Genomic DNA, 20990 nt, shown 5'->3' on the forward strand with positions numbered 1-20990 from the left:
TCATAACTTTGAACAGTCGCCATGCGACCAATCAGAAGTCAAGGACTATCTGTATTCTTTGATATGCCGTCCCTTCTGCAGAAGCCTTCTCAGACTGGCAAGTCCCACGTTCTCTGGCCAAATCTTGCCAAAAACACATCCTTAAGTAGGGGTGGAAGTAAATCCCATGTTTTGAAGACTTTACATACAGGAAGGTTAGCCTATGGCAGTGATGGTGAACCTTTTCAGCATTGAGTGCCGAAAAGGGAGCATGCATGCTCTTTGGGGCCACAAAACCAGAAGAGGAGCTGCACAGGAGGCATGGCGCACACAGGAAAATGAAGTTCCGATTTCTGGCATGCGCACTAGCCAGTTAGTGTTACTGGTGTGCATGCAGCATGACAATCACCTGGCCGGCGCATATGCTCAGGCCGAAAAACAGAAGATGAGCTCTTCCAATTTCCAGCGCTGCCACGTGGACAAAGGCTGGCTGATCGCCACACATGCATGCACACCAGAAACCCGGAAGAGGAATGGGTGATGCCACACATGCCAGGCGACATGGTGCCACGTGGCACTTCGGGCACCCGTGCCGTAGGTTCGCAGTTGCAGGCCTATGGACTGATAAGGGGTTACACAATTTACATTATTTTTTTATTCTGAAAATGTCTTGTTTTTTCCCCCCTTCTTGGGCAGGTTTCCTCTCCCGGGCGGCACTGTAACCCCAGGATTCCTTAGTCTGAAGAACAGAAATGCTGTTTCGAAGAGCTATTTCAGTAGGTTCTTTTTAAGATAAAAAAGCTTTGCACTCTTGATTATTATGCAGGATATTTTTGTATTTAAAAGTTTTGTATTTAAGTGTTTAAAAAAGAAAACGCAGCTAGAAAAAAATGCTTTCTGCTTGGTTGATTTTAAAATTCATTGCAGTCTACTCACAATGTTGAATCTCAAGCGTAGACATTTTCCAAATGAAGCCACAGAAACATTTATCCTCCAAGCTGTGGACTTTATGCTGATTATTAGAGGCTGAAGAATAAAAAAATAGCGCCTTTGTTAACGTTGGTACAGATCAAGCTTTCCATCAAGCTCCTGGAAGTTTTGATTACAATGACCATTCTCCACAGCTTGACAGCTTGTATATAGGGTATGATGGGGATAGTAGTCCAGCATAGTTAGTATGAGATTGCCAATGGTTGGTTTGGTTCATTGAACTGAACAAGACTTAAATTTCAGAGGTCCTTGTCTGGATTATAGCGAAGGTCCAAATGCTTCTTAAGGATGATAAAAAATAGCAAATACACTTGTGGCAAGCTAAGCCATTCTTTGTACACGAACAACACGAATAAAACCTTTTAAAATTCTGCCAGCAGTCGTTTGACAAGTTATTTTGAACCTCTCTTTTAAATCCTTATCATTTCCCACAATAAGCATACAGCATGGTGGTGGATCATGGGTGAATTCCAGCCTGGCTGGAGAATTCTGGAAGTTGAAGTCCACATATGTTAAATGTTGTCAAGATTGGGAAACACATGTCTTGTCCTTTGCAAATGTTCTCCTTCATTTACGATGGATGATGTAGCCTTTAGCATTCTGGTCTTTTCTATCTTTCAAGAATAGGTGGAAAACATGGTATGGCATCACAGCAGGTTATCCAATCAAGGACTATCCACGGATCTGTCTTAATAACTAATGACGGAAAAGATTGCAATTGTAGCCTCCCACAAAGGCGTACCTATTACTTTCTGTGAGTGGGCACGTAAGAAATGGAGGCAGATGAACTGGACTGGCGACGTTGCACAAAATAGACAACTTTTCTTTGCTATTTGTAGATCTCCAGTCCTACATGTCCTGTTATAACAGCGGTCACCAACTGGTGGTCCACATAAAAAATATTTGCATTTTTATATTGCACCAAATGCTATTTATCTTTTTTAAAAAAATCATATTAGTGGTCTGCGGGATTTAAAATTATGAATTTAGTGGTCCCTGAGGTCCGAAAGGTTAGTGACCCCTGCTATAGAGAATGTAAAGGATTTAGATCCCTGTTTGATTAAAATGGATTTAGATCTGCTTGTTTAATTAAAATGCTCCAATCTCTATTTGAAGACTTTAAAAGTCTTCCAAATTGCTTTTATTTTGAGGGAAATCTGGTGGTTTTTTTTTACCTGCCTCTTTTTTAAAAGGATTGAAAGATATAGTAAGTTCTTTCATAAATCAATTTCATGAAGCTGTGTGTCTTTTCTCCCCGAGAGTTGCTATTTTTTTCTTGCGGGTGACTGAATTACACTAAAAGATAAATTATACTTCAACATGGTTCTCTGTGAATTTTTCTGGTTTAAAAATACTGTCTACTCAGTCAAGGGCATGTAAGGAAAATCGGGACGGAAGACAATGATATTTCAAGAACATGCAAATATCCAGAAGAAACATGTTATTTGTTACATAGAGGACCCAAAGTGTTGGGGGCAATAGCCTGACCCTGTAAACTGCTTAAGAGAGGGCCATAAAAGTGTGTGTTATGAAAATGAAAATAAAATATGAAGCAAAAAAAGAGGGCCATAAAGCACTGTGAAGTGGTATATAAGTCTAAGTGCTATTGCTACATGGAACACAGGCGTCTCCTATGTCCATGGCAGATGAAAGAGTTGGGGAACAAAAATCCAGATGTTTCACATTCTTTTACTAGGATGGTGCTTTCCAAGTGTTGATTTAGAACTCCACAATGGCAGAACATTTTAGAAACACTGATTTAGAAATTAAAATTAACCACAGAAGACTCTGCACATCTGCCAACCTGCTGTTTGCTCAGATTCTGCCAGTTCCACCAATGGCTTTCCTGATAGTTGTTTTTTTTAAAAACCCACAATTTGAATATTAGGCATATTCAAATTAATTACTAAACAGGTATACCTACTTTTTAATTCAAAGAAGTATTTGACACATAATTCTTTGGTTGGCAGATGGAAACCAATTTTGCTGGCCACTTTTAAGTCAGCAGAACTGTGATTATTAGACATTACAACCTAGGAGTTTCTAAGCAATTTTGGAAGCTGTCAAAGCTGTTCAAATTGTCCATTGTCTTGACAACTCAATAAAGAAATGGCTATGGTATATCTCCATATTTCAGCTTCCTGAGACAAATGGTATTCACACAAAGGATTGAACTTCAAACTGACAGGATTTGTTTGGTTTAGTTTTCATATTTTCCAATCCTAACCCCAAAATAGAACATAATGGAAACCTATTTGATGTGGAACAAGAAACCAGATTTAATATGAATCATTTGTAAAAATAATAAACGTTGGATATAAAGAAATATGTTTTTTTAAATGGGCCAGATCCAGCTGAGTACAGAGCAAGGGCCAACAATGCTGGTTGAGGAATTCTGGGAGTTGAAGTCCACAAGTCATAAAAGGGCCATTACTTCCCATCTCTATACCAAAAAATAAAAATCCAGAGGTTTTCTCCAATGCATCCTGATGGGAGAGGAAGTCAATAATTGGCTTTGCATGTTGCTGAGTATTCCATCCAAAAGACACACACCTGATCATATAATCCTGACGCATCTATTAAGGGGGTTGGAAGGGGGGGGGGAATGAAATTCACCCAACTGAAATAAGAAGTCAAAATGGTAGATGTAAAGAATTTTGGGTTCAGGTGTTTTGTTCTATACCAAACATCCAATGCTGCAGCTCAAAAATGCACCCCCAAGATAACAGAGACTTCTTCAGCTTCAGAAATAATATTTGGGGTGAGGAAGAATTATGTCCTTGCTGCAATTTAACAGCTGGTGATAAAACTTTTTGCCAATCTGCTAGAAATCAATAAAAAAAAGACTCAACCCCTATCAAAGCAAGGTCATGTTAGAAGCTGAGGTTTAATCTAGTGATTTATGTCTGATCCAAAGTAGTAAGTGATTTGGTCCATGGTTTTACAGGAATCTAACACTGACTGACAGGGAAACTTTTACCCCAATTCCTATTTTATTTTTTTAAATAAATACAAACGACGCTTTAAAAAAAATGTGTTCTTTTTTAGGCATTGCACACCAGTTCTGCCCATTTTGGGGAATTCAGTCTCTGACAGGCTGTTTCAAAGCTGTAGCAGCTTTCAAGCTGACTTAATTGTCCATTTTATGGGTACGTGTGTTCATTTTGACATTATTGCAATTCCAGTGGGTCACCCTAACAATAAAAGAGACATAGATGTAACTGCCATGAGGGCTACCTTTTGGTTGCTATAATTCTATATCAAAGGCACTGATTCCTAAAATCTTAAGCCCAGTAAATTTAAATTTCTAAAACTAATAAAGCCATTTAAATCAGGGGTGTCCAACCTTGGTCATTTAAAAACCTGTGGACTTCAATTCCCAGAATTCCCCAGCCAGCATGGCTGGCTTGAGAATCCTGGGAGTTGAAGTCCACGGGTCTGAAAGCTGCCAGGGGTTGGATTGCCCCCGATTTAAATCTAAATTAAAAAAAAAAATTAAACTACTGATTTAGAAGGGGTTTTTTTTTCTCCCTCTCCCCCATTTAATTTAGCGCCCTGTCCAATTGCTAAGACCCTATTCCAAAACCATCAAAAGTCTTTTCAAAGCCCATTTATTGGTAGCGGGGCAAAAAAAAAAACCCCATATGTACAATTTTAAGGCAGTGCCGCCCTTGGGGGAATCAGCGTCGTCTCTTGGCTGTGCTGGGCGGAGCTGGGGCCGTCTGTGTGGCTGCCCGCCTCTTGCTGGTTCTGGTAGAGGGAACAAGGGGGCTGGAAGCAGGAGATGGACCCGTATTTCCATCCAGGCGGTGAGCCTCCAAGTCCACCGTCTGCTGCAGAATACCCGTCAGGATGAACTCTGCGTTGGTGATGGGGACTCTGGCCTCCTGAGCTGGTTTGCAGCGCAACAGATCCTCAGGGCAGGATACCACAATACGTTTCTCCTGAAATAGGTTACGAAAAAGGTCAGATCGTCTTCTTTTCACAGTCGAAGAGTTGAGTCACGCATTTTTGCATGGCCCCAATATACCTCAATTTGCCTGCCTGCTGGAAAACCACTATATGTTCTGACCTAGGCAAATCGCAAAACAGGTTCCTTGTCCTGAAAAAACTCTTTTTATTTGGCTAATGTGAATTCCTAGCATTCACATCCAGCAATGTCCCAGCAGAGAGTCTTTAAAGGGTACATTGCAACCACAGACCTTATCAGTCCTTGGAGAGCTGCCAGGCCGAGAGCTTCCAAGCGCAATGCTGTACAAGAAAATACCGAAACGAGTGACTTGCAGCCTTTTTTTCACACTACTGTGGCAACAACTCCATGCTCATGGGATCAAAATTTAAATGCTTGGCAACTGTTTATATATATATGTGTGTGTGTGTGTGTGTGTTTTTATTTGTGCTGATAAATAAATAAAGGGAGACTAGTATAGATCTATTTCAAGCTATTTAGCTCTCATCAGCTAGCCATACCCTTACTGGGATTTGATAATATATATATTATACTTTTATAAATATATATGTCATATATATTTATAGCAGTCACAGGGTCCTGGGGTCACATGGTCCCTTTTGCCATCTTCCAATAAGCAAAGTCAATTGGGGAAGCCAGATTAATAACTGTGTTATTAGCTTAACAACTGCCATGATTCACTTCACAACTGTGGCAAGAAAGGTTGTAGTGAGGCAAAATTCACTTAACTCTCACTTAGAAAGAGAAATATTGGGTTCAATGGTGGGCGTAAGTCGAGGATGACCTGAAATTAAGTTAACCAGGGTCATGGTGAAGTGTTGGACTAGGAATGGGGAGACCCAGGTTGCAGCCCTCCTCAGCCATGGAAGTTTCCTGCTAGACTCTGGGCCAGCCACCCTCTCTCAGCCCAACCTATAACTCGATGTGGTAATAAACAAAAAATCAACAAAATAACAGCTCCGACTCACCTTAAAGGCCCGTGGCATTCTTGGTAATAAGGTCCCACCACTGCATTTAACAATGTCTTTCATGTGTTCCGGTTCTGGCTTCACGTTGGGCGTGACATGGATCTCGTAGCCCTGCAGAGAAAGAAACTCTGGGGTACTACCACAAGCAGTCCTCACTTAGCGACCAGTCACATGGCGCCCATTTCACGTGACGATACACCTCACCAAAGGTAGTTAATGCCCAGATTTTGAAGCTCTGATGGCCGTAACACTTTTGTCTCTGGTGGTCATGTGATCATTTTTTGGGAGCCAGGGCTATTTGCAACATCCTACAGTCACATGACCACAATTCCCCCCCCCCTTTTTTTTTTTTGCTGGTTTTCAGCAAAAAACACATGTTGGATAAATTGGATTTGCTTAATGATCACGGCCCTTGGCTTAACAACCCCATTTACTCATTTGTTTAGCAACTGCCACCATGTACAATCAGGCGTGGACCTGTACGAGCCGCTTAAGGACCACAATGACTTAACCGTAATTGCAGTCTCAATTACAGTCATAAATCAAAGACTTCTCACATTTGCTAGGCATATGGGCCAAAAAAAGAGAAAGGGGCATTGTGTCACAGCAGGCTGGCAGCTGATGGGTCTAAAGCCACCCCTGCAGCTTTTACCCAGCCTGGTTCCCTTCCCTTTACAGGTGTGTTGACTCAAATCACATTTCCCACAATCCCCAAATACCTGTTCACAAGGGGGGGGTGTTTGTGTGTGTGTGTGTGTACTTGTGATAATGGAGCTGTTGTTTCATGGGCCTGGAGGCCACTAAACTGGGTTGAAATTGGTTTAGGACAGAGGTGGGGAACAATGTTCCTTTTATGACTCATGGACTTTAACTCCCAGAATTCCTGAGGCAGCCATGGCTGCCTCAGGAATTCTGGGAGTTAAAGTCCATGAGTCATAAAAGGAACATCGTTCCTCACCCCTAGCTTAGAACATGAGAAATTCAAACAGAGATGCTTCTTTTGCACCTGGGCCTTCTGAGCACTAGGAGTGAGGGGAGGATACCTCTCCCCCTCCTGGTAGTCTGGATACTGGATTCTTCAGGAATCACCTGGGCCCAAGACAGCAAGCAATGGGCTCACCTGGAACAGGGCTCCCTTCTGCTGTGCCGTCTGCAGCGAGGTGGAGAGGTTGAACCGCAAATTCTTCTCCTGCTCAGGGTCCCGAACGAGGAAGTTGTTTGGTGCCAGGAAAAAAGCATTCCGTCTGCTCTGTGGGGTGGAAGCAGGAATAAAAGGGAGATCATACATACATACAGGAAGTTCTTCCTTTCTACCCTGGAAGCAGGTTACTGTTCTGACCGAGGCTTCCCAAGTGCATGAAGCAAACTTCTTGTCCCGACTAAAAACCCCTTTTATTAATTGACTGTGAATTCTGCTCATTCACATCCAGCAAAGTCTGTCCAGGGAGGATTTACAGTCACAGACCTTATCCGGCTTGGAGAGCTGACAGCCGAGAAGTCTTGGAGTCACGAGCCAATTAAGCGAACTATTTGTCTCCTGCAAACTCCAATCCTCTTTTATTTCCTCTGGGAGGGGCCATTCATCGTCCACCTGTGGCCTTGCTCCCAAGTCGACGCCCTGTTCTTTAGCTGTTCCTTTCGTCTGGCAACTCTGCGCATGCGCACACTGGGAACAGGCTCCAGCTGTTCCTCTGCCTCACTGATGTCTGACTCTGAAGGCATCTGATAACTGGCATACGGCTCTGGCCCCCTCTCTGCCTCCGACACAGAGCCCTCCTCAGAGCCTTTCCCAGACTCCATGACTGGCCCATGTTCCTCCCCAACCTCCTCACTGTCCGAATCTGCTGCCAGCTCTGCTGGCGGGCCACAACACTTAACCTTTAATCCACGGGTGTCAAACTAGATCGCGTAACGGGCAGGATCATGACATATCGTGACGTTTTTTGCCTTTGCAGAGCCAGAGTGGGCATGGCCTGCATGGGACTTACCCGGCCCGTAGGCTGCCAGTTTAACAGGCCTGCCTTAATCAATGGGGCCTTGTCCGTAGTCCTGCTGTTGAGCTCTTAGCTTTCAGAGGCTCCTGGGTTTTTCTCTATTGGAGGATATTTAAATGAAAGTGCAGCTAGTCCTCAACCTATGACCACAATTGAGCCCAAAATTAAAGTTGTTAAGGGAGAAATTTGTTAAGTGAATTTTGCCCTAGCTCACAACTTTTCTCCCTACATTTGTTAACTGAATTAACTGAAATAGTAACACGGTTATTAAGTGAATGTGGTTCCCGCTTTTGACTTTCCTTGTGAAAAGGTAGTAAAAGGGGATCACGTGTCCCCAGGATGCTGCGACTGTCATAAACGTGAGTCAGTTGTCAAGCATCCGAATGTAAATCACGTGATCACGGGATGGTGTAACAGTTGTGTGAAAAATGGTTGACTTAGCCTTCCATCCTTCCAAAGTGGGGAAAAGGAGAAATACGCTGACTCTGTAAACCGCTTAGAGAACGTTGTAAAGTACTGTGAAGGGGTATATACCGTATTTTTCTGAGTATAAGACGCATCAGAGTATAAAATGCAGCAAGGTTTTAAAGAGGCAAATTAAAAAAAAAAGTTTTTGCACTCTGCAAACCTCCCAAAAACAGCCTGTTTTTCGCAATAACAGGTGTGTTTTTTTAAAAGGCATGAATAGCTCTTAGGAGGCTTGTAGAATGTTCCGGGGGGGGGGGGGGGGGAACCGACCTGTTTTTTGTGAAAACAGGCCCATTTTTTGCCCAAAACAAAGGGCATTAGGAAAGGGCATAGAGTGCTCCTGGGGGCTGGGGGGACAAAATTGAGCAAAGAACAGCCCATTTTTTGCTCATTTCTGCCCTCCCCAGCCCCCAGGAGCTCTCTGAAAGCTTCCTGGAAGCTATGCACAGACATTTTGGTGAAGGGGCGGGGTTTCCGGAGGTAAAAAAAATGCTGTATTCAGTGTATAAGATGCACCCAGATTTTCAGCCTCTTTTTTGAGGGAAAAAGGTGCATCTTACACTCTGAAAAATATGGTAAGTGCTACTGCTATTAACGATTGGCATGACATGTGACCATAATTCCGGGTATCAGAAAAGTGAATTACCTTCTCCAGCCAATCAAGCGTCACAATGGGGATTCCCCGAGCCAGGGCGCACAAGAACTTGACAGTGCGGCGTACGCGGTCCGTCACAAGGTGAGTGCAGTCAAAGACAGATTCCGCCAGAGTACCCCCCAACTCGGCCACTACCCGCTCTCCTTCCTCATCAATTACACCTGTGAACAGCACCTGAAAAGAGAAGAGGGAGGAGATTCAACAAACTTTTCAGGCTAATGATGGAGTCAACGCAGCTCAAGTGGCCCTATTCCCTTCTCCAGCCCCAACCCCTCCCTCCTCTGCTATGCACAGTACAGCACAGTACTTAAGCAAAATGGTTCGGTTGAGCTCTGCATATCTGCAGGACTGATTGGGGTAGATTGTAGGGGGTGTCGCCGAAATATAATTTTATCATAGGTAAAGGTTATTTTTGCACATAAGTGCTAATTGTTCTCGACTCTAGGGGCGGTGCTCATCTCCATTTCAAAGCCAAAGAACCAGCGCTGTCCAAAGACGTCTCCATGGTCATGTGGCCAGCATGACTAAACCCCGAAGGCGCACGGAACGCTGCTACTTTCCCACCAAAGGCGGTCCCTATTTTTCTACTTGCATTTTTAATGTGCTTTTGAACTGCTAGGTTGGCAGAAGCTGGGACAAGTAACGGGAGCTCACTCCTTTACACAGCACTAGGGATTCAAACCGCTGAACTGCCAACCTTTCTGATCGACAAGCTCAGTGTCTTAGCCACTGAGCCACCGCGAGTCCCTTTTATCATATTTTATCTATATCTTAAATTATTGTATTTCATTCCGTTTTTGTCTTAGATTGCATTTTATTCGAATTCCATTTTAAAATCGTATTTTATCCAACTCCATTTTAAATAACTTTTATCAAATTTCAGTAATAATTGGTGTCTGGAACTCTACCCTTTGACATGGCCCAAGGGCTAATCAATCAAAACTAATCATATGCACAGGCCATACCTTGGGGGCAGGGCTGCCAGGTCCAGTGGCGCGGCGGCTGCGACTCCCTGATGAAGCTTTTTGACTTGTCGCTTTGCTCTCTGGGCTGTGACACCGCAACCTCCTTCCTGAAGACGGAGTGGAGACGGGTTCCTGGCGAAGACAGCGGGGGGGAAAAGCCCATCAGTCCCCAACTGTATGAAGATTTTGTGAAAGAACCCCACAACCATTGGCCACAAGGCCTAAGCACACCGCTCACTCCCTGGAGGGGGACCCCTGCCTAAAAGCAGCTCACGAGGCCTGAGTAGTCGCACAATCTAATGACAGATGTCCCTGCTCAACAACCCCCAAGTTTGTTGGCTTCACAAAACCAAGACTAACCAGGTTGCATTCATTCCCAGGCTTCTAGTATCTGTTTTTACCGACAGATATTTTAACCTGGACCTGCCAGCTTGCCGATGTTCAAGACTCAGCTTATGCAGCAGTGTAAAGGAAGCCCTCGACTCAACAGTTCATTTAGTGACTGTTTGAAGATACAACGGCAATGAAAAAGCGACTTACGATCATTTTTCACACTTAACAACCTTTGCAGCCTCCCCATGGTTACGTGACACAAAGTTCAAATGCTTGGCCCCTGACTCGTACTTATGATGGTTGCAGGGTCCTGATCCCCGTATTTATGATGGTTGCAGGGACCTTCTGACCAGCAGAGTCAATGGGAGAATGCCAGATTCACTTAACGGCCGTGTTACCAGTTTAACAACCGCCGTAATTGACTTAACAACTGTGGCAAGAAAAGTTGGGCGAAACTCGCTTAGCGACTAAGGTGTTGGGCTCAGTTGTGGTGATAAGTCGAGGACCACCTGTACTAAGTGATCAAAATAGGTGCATCAGCTGGGAATTGTGGGAGCTGCTGTCACAAGACATCAGGGAAGGCAGAAAGTTGGGGACGGATGCTCCCCATTGGCTCAGGAAACTCTGGAGACCCTCCCATTTAAGATGACTGACTGGCAGGAGTCTGTTAGGTGTGCCTAAGGCTGCTTACGACACTTGTGGCTGTCAAGGCTGGGTTTGAATGGGAAAGAATATGTGGAAAAGCAGCACCATCCACCAGTGTAAGCCAGGGATCTCCAACCTTAGCAAATTTAAGCCTGGCAGACTTCAACTCCCAGAATTCTCCAGCCAGCTGGCTGGAGAATTCTGGGAGTTGAAGTCCTCCAGGCTTAAAGTTGCGGAGGTTGGAGACTCTTGATCTAAGCAGTTATAGATGTACGAGACCTAGAGAGGGAGGTGGTCCTTCTAATGATTCAATTAAGGATCTGTTGCCCGGAAAAGGGGAGAAAGCTTTCTTAGAGCAGCTTCTCCTTCCTCTCTTTGGATATTCACCTGCGCAGGCTTGGCGTCTTTCCCAGAATCCTTTGGGCTTGGGGTGCTCACAGAAGCACTGCTGCTACTGCTGGAGAGCTTGCTGGCCCGAGTCCTTGGATGCTCCCTCTGTCCTTCTAGCCCACGATCTGGAGCAGGAGCCCCCCTGACCCGTTTTGTGGGCTCCCTGGCCCCGGGGTTGCTGCCAGATACAGCTTTCGCCACTTCTGTAACTTTCCTGGCGGCTGTGGATTCCCTCTGTGAGCTCCTCGTTCGACCTTGAGGGATGGGAGCAGCGTTCAGGTCTTCATTCCTGGCTTTCTTCCTGGGGCCCTCTTCTTCTTCGGGCTGTTGTGGCCTCTCCTTCACTATCCTCATTCGTTGACTTGCGTTGCTGAGCTGCCGCAGCCCCCTACGCCTGGTCTCTGGGGCAGCCGGGGTGCTGGATGCAACCACAGCCCCAGATCCGTGACGGCGGAGGCTTCGTCTTTCTGGGACAGGGGTGGGTGAAGGGGAAGTGGTGGAAGATCGCAGACTGCGCCGCAACTCACGGGCAGGGGGCGTTGCTGAAACCGGATCCTCCTGGGTTGGCACCAACACCTAAGGGTATCAAATGGAGCTCAGGCATCATGCCAAACCATGATTCGGTTAATCAGATGGGGGGGGGGGGCTGCACAAACCACAATTTGCTGAGTTCTCATAACAAACCGCAATTTACCAATCACGGTTATCCTGCTCTACCCCATGAGATAAGAAAAAGGTGAAGGTTAAGCTTCACCAAATCAGTCCTGGGTTCATGAAGGATGCCAGTCACCCTCAGTCCAACCCACTTCACAAGGTTGTTGTTGTGGGGAAAAGAGGGGAAGAGAGTAGCATTAGGTATCTCCACTGCCTTGAGGTATTTATAAAATAACTCATCTATCTATCTATCTATCTATCTATCTATCTATCTATCTATCTATCTATCTATCATCTATCTATCTATCTAAATGGCTGTGTGTGTGTGTCTGTGTGTGTATGTTCCAGCATAACTCTGGAACACCTCAAGCAATTTCAACCAAACTTGACTTACTCTCTGGAAACAAATACTGTGAGGGGTAAGACACCTTGAACACCCTTCAGAGTGTGTGTTCTGTTAAGATACAGCCTATTGTGCCTTAAAATGGCTTCTACTGTACAGCACAGCGGAGTTGCCATGGTAACAACTTCACTGTACTCCACAAGAAGGCTCACTCTAGTAAGGGGGAAAATTGTACATTTGTGAATGTCTAATACAGGATTGGGATAAACAAATACCTGGGCAACAGCAGGTTAACAACTAGTTACCTATATAATACATTTATATATTTATTATCATCATCATCATTTATTCACTGCCTATCCACTGTAGGATGAAGGCCTTTTCCGTATGCTTCCGACCAATACAGTCTTGAGCTTTTTTTTTGCCAAGTGGACCCACAATACTTACTGATGTATGTATGTATGTATGATGTATATATATATTATAAAAATAATAAAGGCAGCATATTAAATAAATAAAGGCGAATCTGATGCTTACCTTCTTAGTATTCCTTGTTTCTCTTATTAATTCCGAGTTTTCTTCCACACCGTCACCCACAGGAGCTAGAAAAAGCCAAAGGATGGAAACAGCCTGGATTGAAAAACACCATTTCACTTTTTTTGCCACCGGGGAGCAAAGCAGAGATACGGACTTATTAGTATAACGCAGGCTGCGCTCCCTACCTCACGTAAACCGATGGGAAATGTAACTATATTCCTCACCAAGATATTATAATAACGGCTTCCGGCTAGAGTTTTTGGCTTATGACTGGTTGCCTACCAACCATTCAAAGTTACAATGGACCCCCCCCCCCAAAAGCTATTTATGATATAAGGTGCTGAAGTTACAATGTTCACCCCCGCTCCAGTCACAGGACCCCATTTTGAGCGGCCGGCAACTGGCCTATATTTACAATGTTTTTTTCCCAGTTTCCGTCCCATAGCAAACAATACATTCACTTAATGACCAGATCCTTCACTCCGTGGTGGCCCCCTCTTTCTGGAACATCAACAACCCCCCCCCCCCAAGATTAGAACAGCCCCCACTAATACTCTTCTGGAAGACCTGGTTCTGCCAGCGGGCCTAGGGAATCCAGAGCGGGATGGAGCCCATTAAATGGCTCATGTGATCTGCAGTCACCGGGGGGGGGGGGGGATTTTGTTATATTTTACTATATTAATTTGATTCTGCTGTTCATTTTTATTGTTTTAAATGTGATTTTATATTCTGTAAGCTGCCTTCAGTCACCATGGGTGAATAGCCGGCAATATAAGGCCACACTTGGAATACTGCATCCAGTTTTGGTCGCCACGATGTAGAAAAGATGGGGAGACTCTAGAAAGAGTGCAGAGAAGAGCAACAAAGAGGATTAGGGGACTGGAGACTAAAACTAATGAAGAATGGTTGCAGGAACTGGGTATGTCTAGTTTAATGAAAAGAAGGACTAGGGGAGACATGATAGCAGTCTTCCAATATCTCAGGGGTTGCCACAAAGAAGAGGGACTCAAGCTATTCTCCAGAGCAACCGAGGGTAGAACAAGAAGCAATGGGTAGAAACTAATCAAGGAGAGAAGCAACCTAGAACTGAGGAGAAATTTCCTGATAGTTAAAAAAATTAATCAGTGGAACAGCTTGCCTCCAGAAGTTGTGAATGCTCCAACACTGGAAGTCTTCAAGAAGATGTTGCATAGCCATTTGTCTGGAACAGTATATAGTTCCCTGCCTAGGCAGGAGTTTGGATTAGAAGACCTCCAAGGTCCTTTCCAACTCAGCTATATTCTATTCTATTCTATTCTATTCTATTCTATAAATTGAATAAATAAATAACAACAGTAGCATTCGCTTTACCCCTATGGTATTTGCTTACTGATTACTACTGGGGGGGGGGGGGGTGTCATAAAATCGGATCCAGTCACGTGGTGACAAACCATTCTGATTCATGACTGTGACTGCCAGGCTCAATGATGGTTTGGGACCCCCTGTACACAACTCATGAAAAGAGCATCTGGAGCATGCAGGCCTGGGGAATCAAATTCCTGTCCCTGTCCTCAAACCTACAACTTACAATAGCAGAGTTGGAAGGGACCTTGGAGGTCTTCTAGTCCAACCCCTGCCTAGGCAGGAAACCCTATACCATTTCAGACAAATGGCTATCCAACATCTTCTTAAAGACTTCCAGTGTTGGGGCATTCACAACCTCTGGAGGCAAGCTGTTCCACTGATTAATTGTTCTAACTGTCAGGAAATTTTTCCTCAGTTCTCAGTTGCTTCTCTCCTTGATTTGTTTCCAACAGATTCTCAAGAACTGTGAGGATAAGAGAAGCCAAAAAGAAATCTGGAGAAGTTCTGAATAAATGTGGAGAAGACCGAAAGAAACTTTGGCCCTGGAAGAAGAATATAATTCTCCAGTTTAAAAACAATCTACACCTGATTGAGAGCAGAGACGAGCAGTTTCCAAATCCAGGGGTTGCAAAAGCTCTAAAGTTCTACTTAACGCTTTTTTAAAAACACCAATGAAACAGAAATAAAACCTCCCCCTTTCTGAGCAAAAGAAAATATTTGGGATTTTGGATATTTGACTAAGGTACCCAGGCCTGCGATTCAAAATGTTGTGAAGGGACCCTTTGCTTGGCTTCCCTATTAGCAGATCAATCTCACAACTGCTGTTTTATTTTTGTTTGTTTGTTTGTATGTTTTTATTTTATGGGTGTTTTTGATTGTTTTACTATCTTTTCAATTGTTTTAAAATTTTAGACTTGTAAACTGCCCAAGAATCACTTGAATGGGAGAGGCCAGAGAAACTGGAAAAAAAAATTCAAAAGCAGAATTTGGAGCCTTTGCCATTTGCAATATAGCCTGTTGGTGTCACCCTAAATGTAAACCGCAGCCTCTGGGAGTCAGTGTTTCTTAACCTCGGCGATTTGAAAGAGAGGTGAACTTCAACTCCCAGAATTCCAGAAATCAGGAATTCTGGGATTTGAAGTCCATACACCTCTCCAAGTTGTCAAGGTGGAGAAACACTGCTCTCACTCTTCTAAGTTTTCTAACCTCTTATTCAGAGCTGAGGGAGCAGCGCGGTGGCTCAGCGTTTAAGATGCTGGGCTTATCAGCTGGAAAGTCAGCAGCCCAGGTTCAAGACCCAAGCTTGACCCAATGGGATGAGCTCCCTTCCGCTCCCCAGCTCCTCCAACCTAGCAGTTCAAAAGCCTACAAAATGCAAGTAGATAAATAGGTACCCTTTCGGTGGGAAAGTAACAGCGCTCCGTGATGTCATGCTAGCCACATGACCACAGAAATGTCTTCAGACAGCGATGGCTCAATGGCATTGAAATAGAGATAAGCACTGCCTTCTACAGTTGGCAAAGATTAACAAAGTAAAATCTGCAGGGATTTCTTTTTCAGACCCAAACACAAACAGTATTTGTGTAAGTTAAGTGTAAGTAAGTAGGTAGGTAGGTAGGTAGGTAGGTAGGTAGGTAGGTAGGTAGATAGATAGATAGATAGATGATAGATAGATAAAACAGAGCCCCCCATATGCATTGCAGCCTCCATGACTGCATTGCAGCAGTGAGAACCATAATCCATTCATTCCCCTTATGACAATTTTTCACATGCTGCCACTCACTTGCCTCACTCTGTCTCGGCACCACCTCGGAAGAAGGGCTTCCACTTCCCAGAACCTCCACCCTTTTTTCTTCCTGTGGCGTCAAGGACCCCTTGCTGGCCACAAGGGGAATTTGCACAGAAGGGAGAGGCTGAGGGTCCTCTTCAGGGGCGCCCTCTGGTGTCTGCAACGGGGACTGCATAGAGGGCAACGCCACAGCCTGAGGTGGAAGGTGGTCTCCTGGAAGACTGGAGGTGGTTTCTTCTCCTGGAGAGGTTGCAGCTGGGAAGTCAGGCTGAGGCACCGGCTCAAAACATTTGTCCTCTTCAGGTTGGTCCTGGGCAAGCCGCTTCTCTTTGCCAGTCAAGGCTTCGCAGGGCTCTGCTGAGACTTGCTCGGGCTCCTCACAGAATGGCTGGGTAGCTTCCAGAATGTCATCTTCCTGGTCAGAACTGTTGTCTTTCAAAGGTGAGCTGGTTACTACAAGTAGAGACACATTGTCTTTATTTGCTCTTAAGACTAAGCAGGCCTTCCCTGTCTAATCTCCTGGGCTACAATTGCCTTGATCTCCAACATAATGGGATCTGAAATTTCCATTGTAAGTCATGAAGGTCATAAGTCAAAGCATCACATGACCCGATTTTACAACTTTATTTTGTAGTGGTCATTAAATGCCATAGTCATTAAGTGAACCTGGTGGTCATTAACACAAATTAATGTGTTCCCAGGTGCATTTTTTGTGGAAAGCAGCTTAAAAGGCTGGAAACTGGCCAGTAGCAATCCTTGCTTAGATGATGGGGACCAGAGTCCATGTATTTATTTAGAAGGGGAATCAGGTGAAGGAAACCTTGGAAGTTCTACCAGGATCTTCGTGTTTATCACACCAAGTTCCCATCACTTCCCTTCCCCTCTATTAGAAGCAGCCCAGCTACAATTTCAATCGATCAAAATAGAGCTGGAAGAGAACTTGGAGGTCTTCTAGTCCAGCCCCCTGCTCAAGCAGCAGACCCTATACCATTTCAGACAAGTGGCTGTCCAGTCTCTTCTTAAAAATCTCCAGTGATGAAGCAGCCACAACTTCTGAAGGCAAAGCTGTGCCACTGGTTAATTGTCTTCACTGTTAGGAAGTTTCTCCTCAATTCCAAGTTGCTTCTCTCTTTGAATAGCTTCCATCCATTGTTTCTTATCCTGCCGTCTGGTATTCTGGAAATTAGCTGACCCCCTCCTCTTTGTGGCATCCCCTCAAATACTGGAAAACTGCTATCATGTCACCCCTAGTCCTTCTTTTCTCTAGACTAACCCCAAATCCCTGCAACCATTCTTTGTATGTATTTGTCTCCAGGCCCTTGATCATCCTAGTTGCTCTTCTTTGCACTTTTCCAAAGTCTCAACATCTTTTTTGTAATGTGGTTGTAATTTTTTTTTGGGGGGGGGGGGTGAATTTAAAGGTTTCTAAGCTCTCACTTCCTTCTCCTTGCCAATTCTGTTGTCCGCACTCTCTCGGGTGACAAGAGGCAGATCAAGTCTGAGGTTCAGGAAACTGGACTCCAAAGGCAATTCTTGATGCAGATGTAAGCAAGGGCTGGCCTTCCAAGCTATTGCTAAACTACAACTCCCAGCTTCCCAAGGGAGTTAGGCCATACTTCCCAGGGGAGGTTGGGTGGTGAAATTCTAGAAGGGCTGGAATGCCACATTGGCAACATCTTTATATGCAATTGCTCCCAAGATTGGTCATCACTGCATCGTTTCTAGCTAGTCATTACAACAACTTTCTAAATTTCCTTTACCCTTGGCCCAGCTTCGATGGGGACCCAGAGAAGCTAGCGTTCTTCCTGAACCAGGTGTGGGCCCACCTGGGCTGGTATGCACCGACCTACCCTATTGTGTCACGTCTTTCCAGAATATAGAATATAGTCCTTGTTTAGTGACCATTTGCCGTTATGATGGACACCCCCCCCCCCCAAACAGATGCCCATACCCTTAGTCTTACGAGAATACCAAGATATTGGTGTGCAGTTTGGAATTGACAAATGTGCAACAATGGCAACCAAAGCAGGAATAGAACTTGAGAATGAAGAAATGATAAAGGCAATAAAACCAGAAGAAGGCTACAAGTACTTGGGGATTTTAGAGGCCTCTGACTTAATGCATAATAAAATCAAGGAATTAATTTCAGCCAAGTACATTCAACGAATTCGCAAGATATTAAAGTCCAAACTGAATGGAGGAAACATCATCAAAAGCCATAAATACCTGGGCTATACCTGTGATTCGATACTCTGCAGAAATAATTGATTGGACCCAGATGGAGTTGGACAATTTGGACAGAAAAACAAGGAAGCTTGTGACAATGAATCATGCTTTGCACCCTAAAAGTGATGTTGACCGATTATATCTACCAAGAGCAGAGGGTGGTCGAGGACTCCTACAAGTAAAACAGACTGTGGAAGAAGAAAAACACAGCTTGAATGATTACATCCAGAAAAGTGAAGAACCAATGATTAAGGAAGTAAATAAAGGAGGCCTTTTAAAGACAACTAAGTCAAAAGCTGAATATGAGAAAGAAGTAACTGAGAAGTGAGCTGAAAATTGGAAAAACAAAGCTATGCATAGCCAATACTTGAAAAGTATTGTAGGCAAAGCTGACCAAAAGCTAACTTGGAACCGGTTAAGATCAGAAGCACTGAAAAAAGAAACAGGAGGCTTTATTTTGGCAGTTCAAGAACAAGCCGTAACCACAAACTACATGAAGGCAAAAATTCAACATGTTACCACCAACAGCAAATGTTGCCTCTGTAATGTGAAAGATGAGACAGTCGACCACTTGATCAATGGGTGCAGCAAAATTTCACAAACTGACTACCTACAATGCCATGACCGTGTTGCTAAGATCATTCACTGGAAATTGTGCCAAAAGTTTGGATTTGAGTACAGCAAAAACCACTGGGAACATCGGGTTCAGAAAGTCAAGATCTTGTGGGACTTCAGAATCCAGACTGACAGGCACTTGGCCCACAACACACCTGACATAACAATAGTTGAAAAGAAAAAAGTATGGTTCATTGACATTGCAATACCTGGAGATGCACGAATTGAAGATAAACAGCAAGAAAAAAAATCACAAAGTACCAGGACTTGCAAATTTAAGTTGAGCGACTTGGAAAAAGAAATCGTGTGTTGTCCCGATTGTAATTGGAGCCCTTGGAGCAATACCTAAAGGGCTACCTCGCTATTTGGAAATTTTAAATTTATCAGACTTGACATTCTGATTCTACAAAAAACCACCCTCCTTGGAACAGCTTATATCCTCCGACGTTACCTTAACAGTTCCTAGGTCCTTGGTTAGGACTCAAGCTGTTGAGCTACCAATCAGCCCCAAAGGCTGTGAATCTCACCAAAGATTAACCACATAATAATAATAATAATAATAGTTGTTATTTGCCAGTTTCAGTTTTTTCGGCAGGTTTCTGCAAAAAGCACCCATAGGAGTACATTAATTTGCATTAATGACCGCCAAGTTCCCTTAATGACTGTGGCATTCAATTAATGACCACTAGAAAATAAAAGTCGTAAAACTGGATCCCGTCATGGGGTGTTTTGACATGATCATCATGACTTACAGTGAAAATTCCAGATTGCATTCCATTCATAAGTCGAAGGCTACAGTACCTGTATGAGCAGAAACTTAGATCAACCTATGGGAACCTCAGACAGAAGTTTCTTAATTGAGGAACAAATCTTCCAATGCTTTAAAACAAATTAAACACCAGACTCTACTTATAGAATCCACATCCGAGTAATCAGGACCCTGGTCTCAGGCTGCTGTCGCTAAATGCCAGGTCTGTTGTTCATAAGGCTCCCCTCATCCGGGACTTGATAACTGATGAGGGCGCAGACCTGGCATGTATTACTGAGACATGGCTGGGCACGGAGGGAGGAGTCCCCCTCGTTGAGATGTGCCCAGCCGGATTTCAGGTGCTGCATCAGCCGAGAGCCCAGGGAAGGGGTGGCGGTGTGGCTATCGTAGTCCGGGAGTCTTTAGTACCTCGTAGGATCCCTGCTCCGGAGCTTGTCGGGTGTGAGTCCCTGCTGGTGAAGCTGGACCTCAAGGGTCAAGTGGGTCTGCTGCTTACGTACCTGCCTCCCAACTGCGTTGCAGCAGCCCTCCCCTCGCTCCTCGAGTCAGTAGCCGAGCTAGCAGTTGAGTTCCCTAGACTTATAGTTCTGGGGGACTTCAACTTGCCTTCGCTCGGTGAACACTCTGATGGAGCGCAGGAGTTCATGGCTTCCATGACAGCCATGGGCTTGACTCAAGTAATTCGAGGCCCAACTCACTCAGCGGGTCACACGCTTGACCTCGTATTCCTCTCGGAGCAGTGGAGTTACGATCTTGGTCTGAGGGGTAATGAGATCATACCCCTGTCGTGGTCAGACCACTACCTACTGAGGCTAGACTTCCGGAGGCCAAACCCCCACTGTAGGGAGGAGGAACCGACCAGCTGGTTCCGCCCCAAGCGACTTATGGACCCTATTAGGTTCCAGACGGAGCTTGGGGTTATTCCTGATACCCTCGCCCACAGTTCGGTGGAGACCCTCGTCGCTGCCTGGCACTCGGCAGCTTCGGGGTCTCTAGACCGGATTGCGCCACTACGGCCCCTCCGGGTCAGCGGCCCCCAGAGGCCTCCTTGGTTCACTGAGGAGCTCCGGGAGATAAAGCGCCGGAGGAGACGCCTAGAGCACTCGTGGAGGTCCGATAGGTCCGAGTCGAAGTGGGCACTTTTAACAGCATGCACCAAGGAGTATATTCGGACTCTAAGAACAGCAAAAAGAACATATATTGCCTCCTTGGTAGCGTCCGCCGAGTCCCGCCCAGCCGCCCTGTTTAGGATAACCCGCTCCCTCCTAAATAGGAGGGAGACGGGGGACCCCTTACAGGGTAAGGCTGAGGAGTATGTCCAGTTCTTGGCGGACAAAGTTGCCCGGTTTCGAGCAG

At 44.8% G+C, this 20990-nt stretch overlaps 2 protein-coding genes across 5 annotated transcripts in view; one reads left to right on the forward strand and one right to left on the reverse strand.

Moving 5' to 3' along the window:
- LOC116503304 (zinc-binding protein A33-like) overlaps positions 1–20990 on the forward strand; it is a 902198-nt gene that overhangs the window by 575350 nt on the left and 305858 nt on the right. The window lies entirely within an intron of this gene.
- The window catches only part of LOC116503297 (mediator of DNA damage checkpoint protein 1-like), a 42070-nt gene continuing 25580 nt past the window's right edge, over positions 4501–20990 (reverse strand). For 2 of the 4 annotated variants that reach the window (XM_032209611.1, XM_032209610.1), the window contains 8 exons: positions 16019–16477; positions 12892–12956; positions 11355–11933; positions 9990–10121; positions 9016–9198; positions 7028–7156; positions 5908–6018; positions 4501–4913 (listed from right to left, as the gene is read on the reverse strand). In XM_032209611.1, coding sequence (XP_032065502.1) covers positions 4650–4913; positions 5908–6018; positions 7028–7156; positions 9016–9198; positions 9990–10121; positions 11355–11933; positions 12892–12956; positions 16019–16477 — 1922 coding nt within the window. In that variant the 3' untranslated portion in view covers positions 4501–4649. The remainder of the gene's footprint in view (positions 4914–5907; positions 6019–7027; positions 7157–9015; positions 9199–9989; positions 10122–11354; positions 11934–12891; positions 12957–16018; positions 16478–20990) is intronic. The other 2 variants (XM_032209613.1, XM_032209612.1) reach the window with 1 other exon arrangement.

The sequence above is a fragment of the Thamnophis elegans genome, chromosome 2 (assembly GCF_009769535.1).
Source record: "Thamnophis elegans isolate rThaEle1 chromosome 2, rThaEle1.pri, whole genome shotgun sequence".
Taxonomy (NCBI): Eukaryota; Metazoa; Chordata; class Lepidosauria; order Squamata; family Colubridae; genus Thamnophis; species Thamnophis elegans.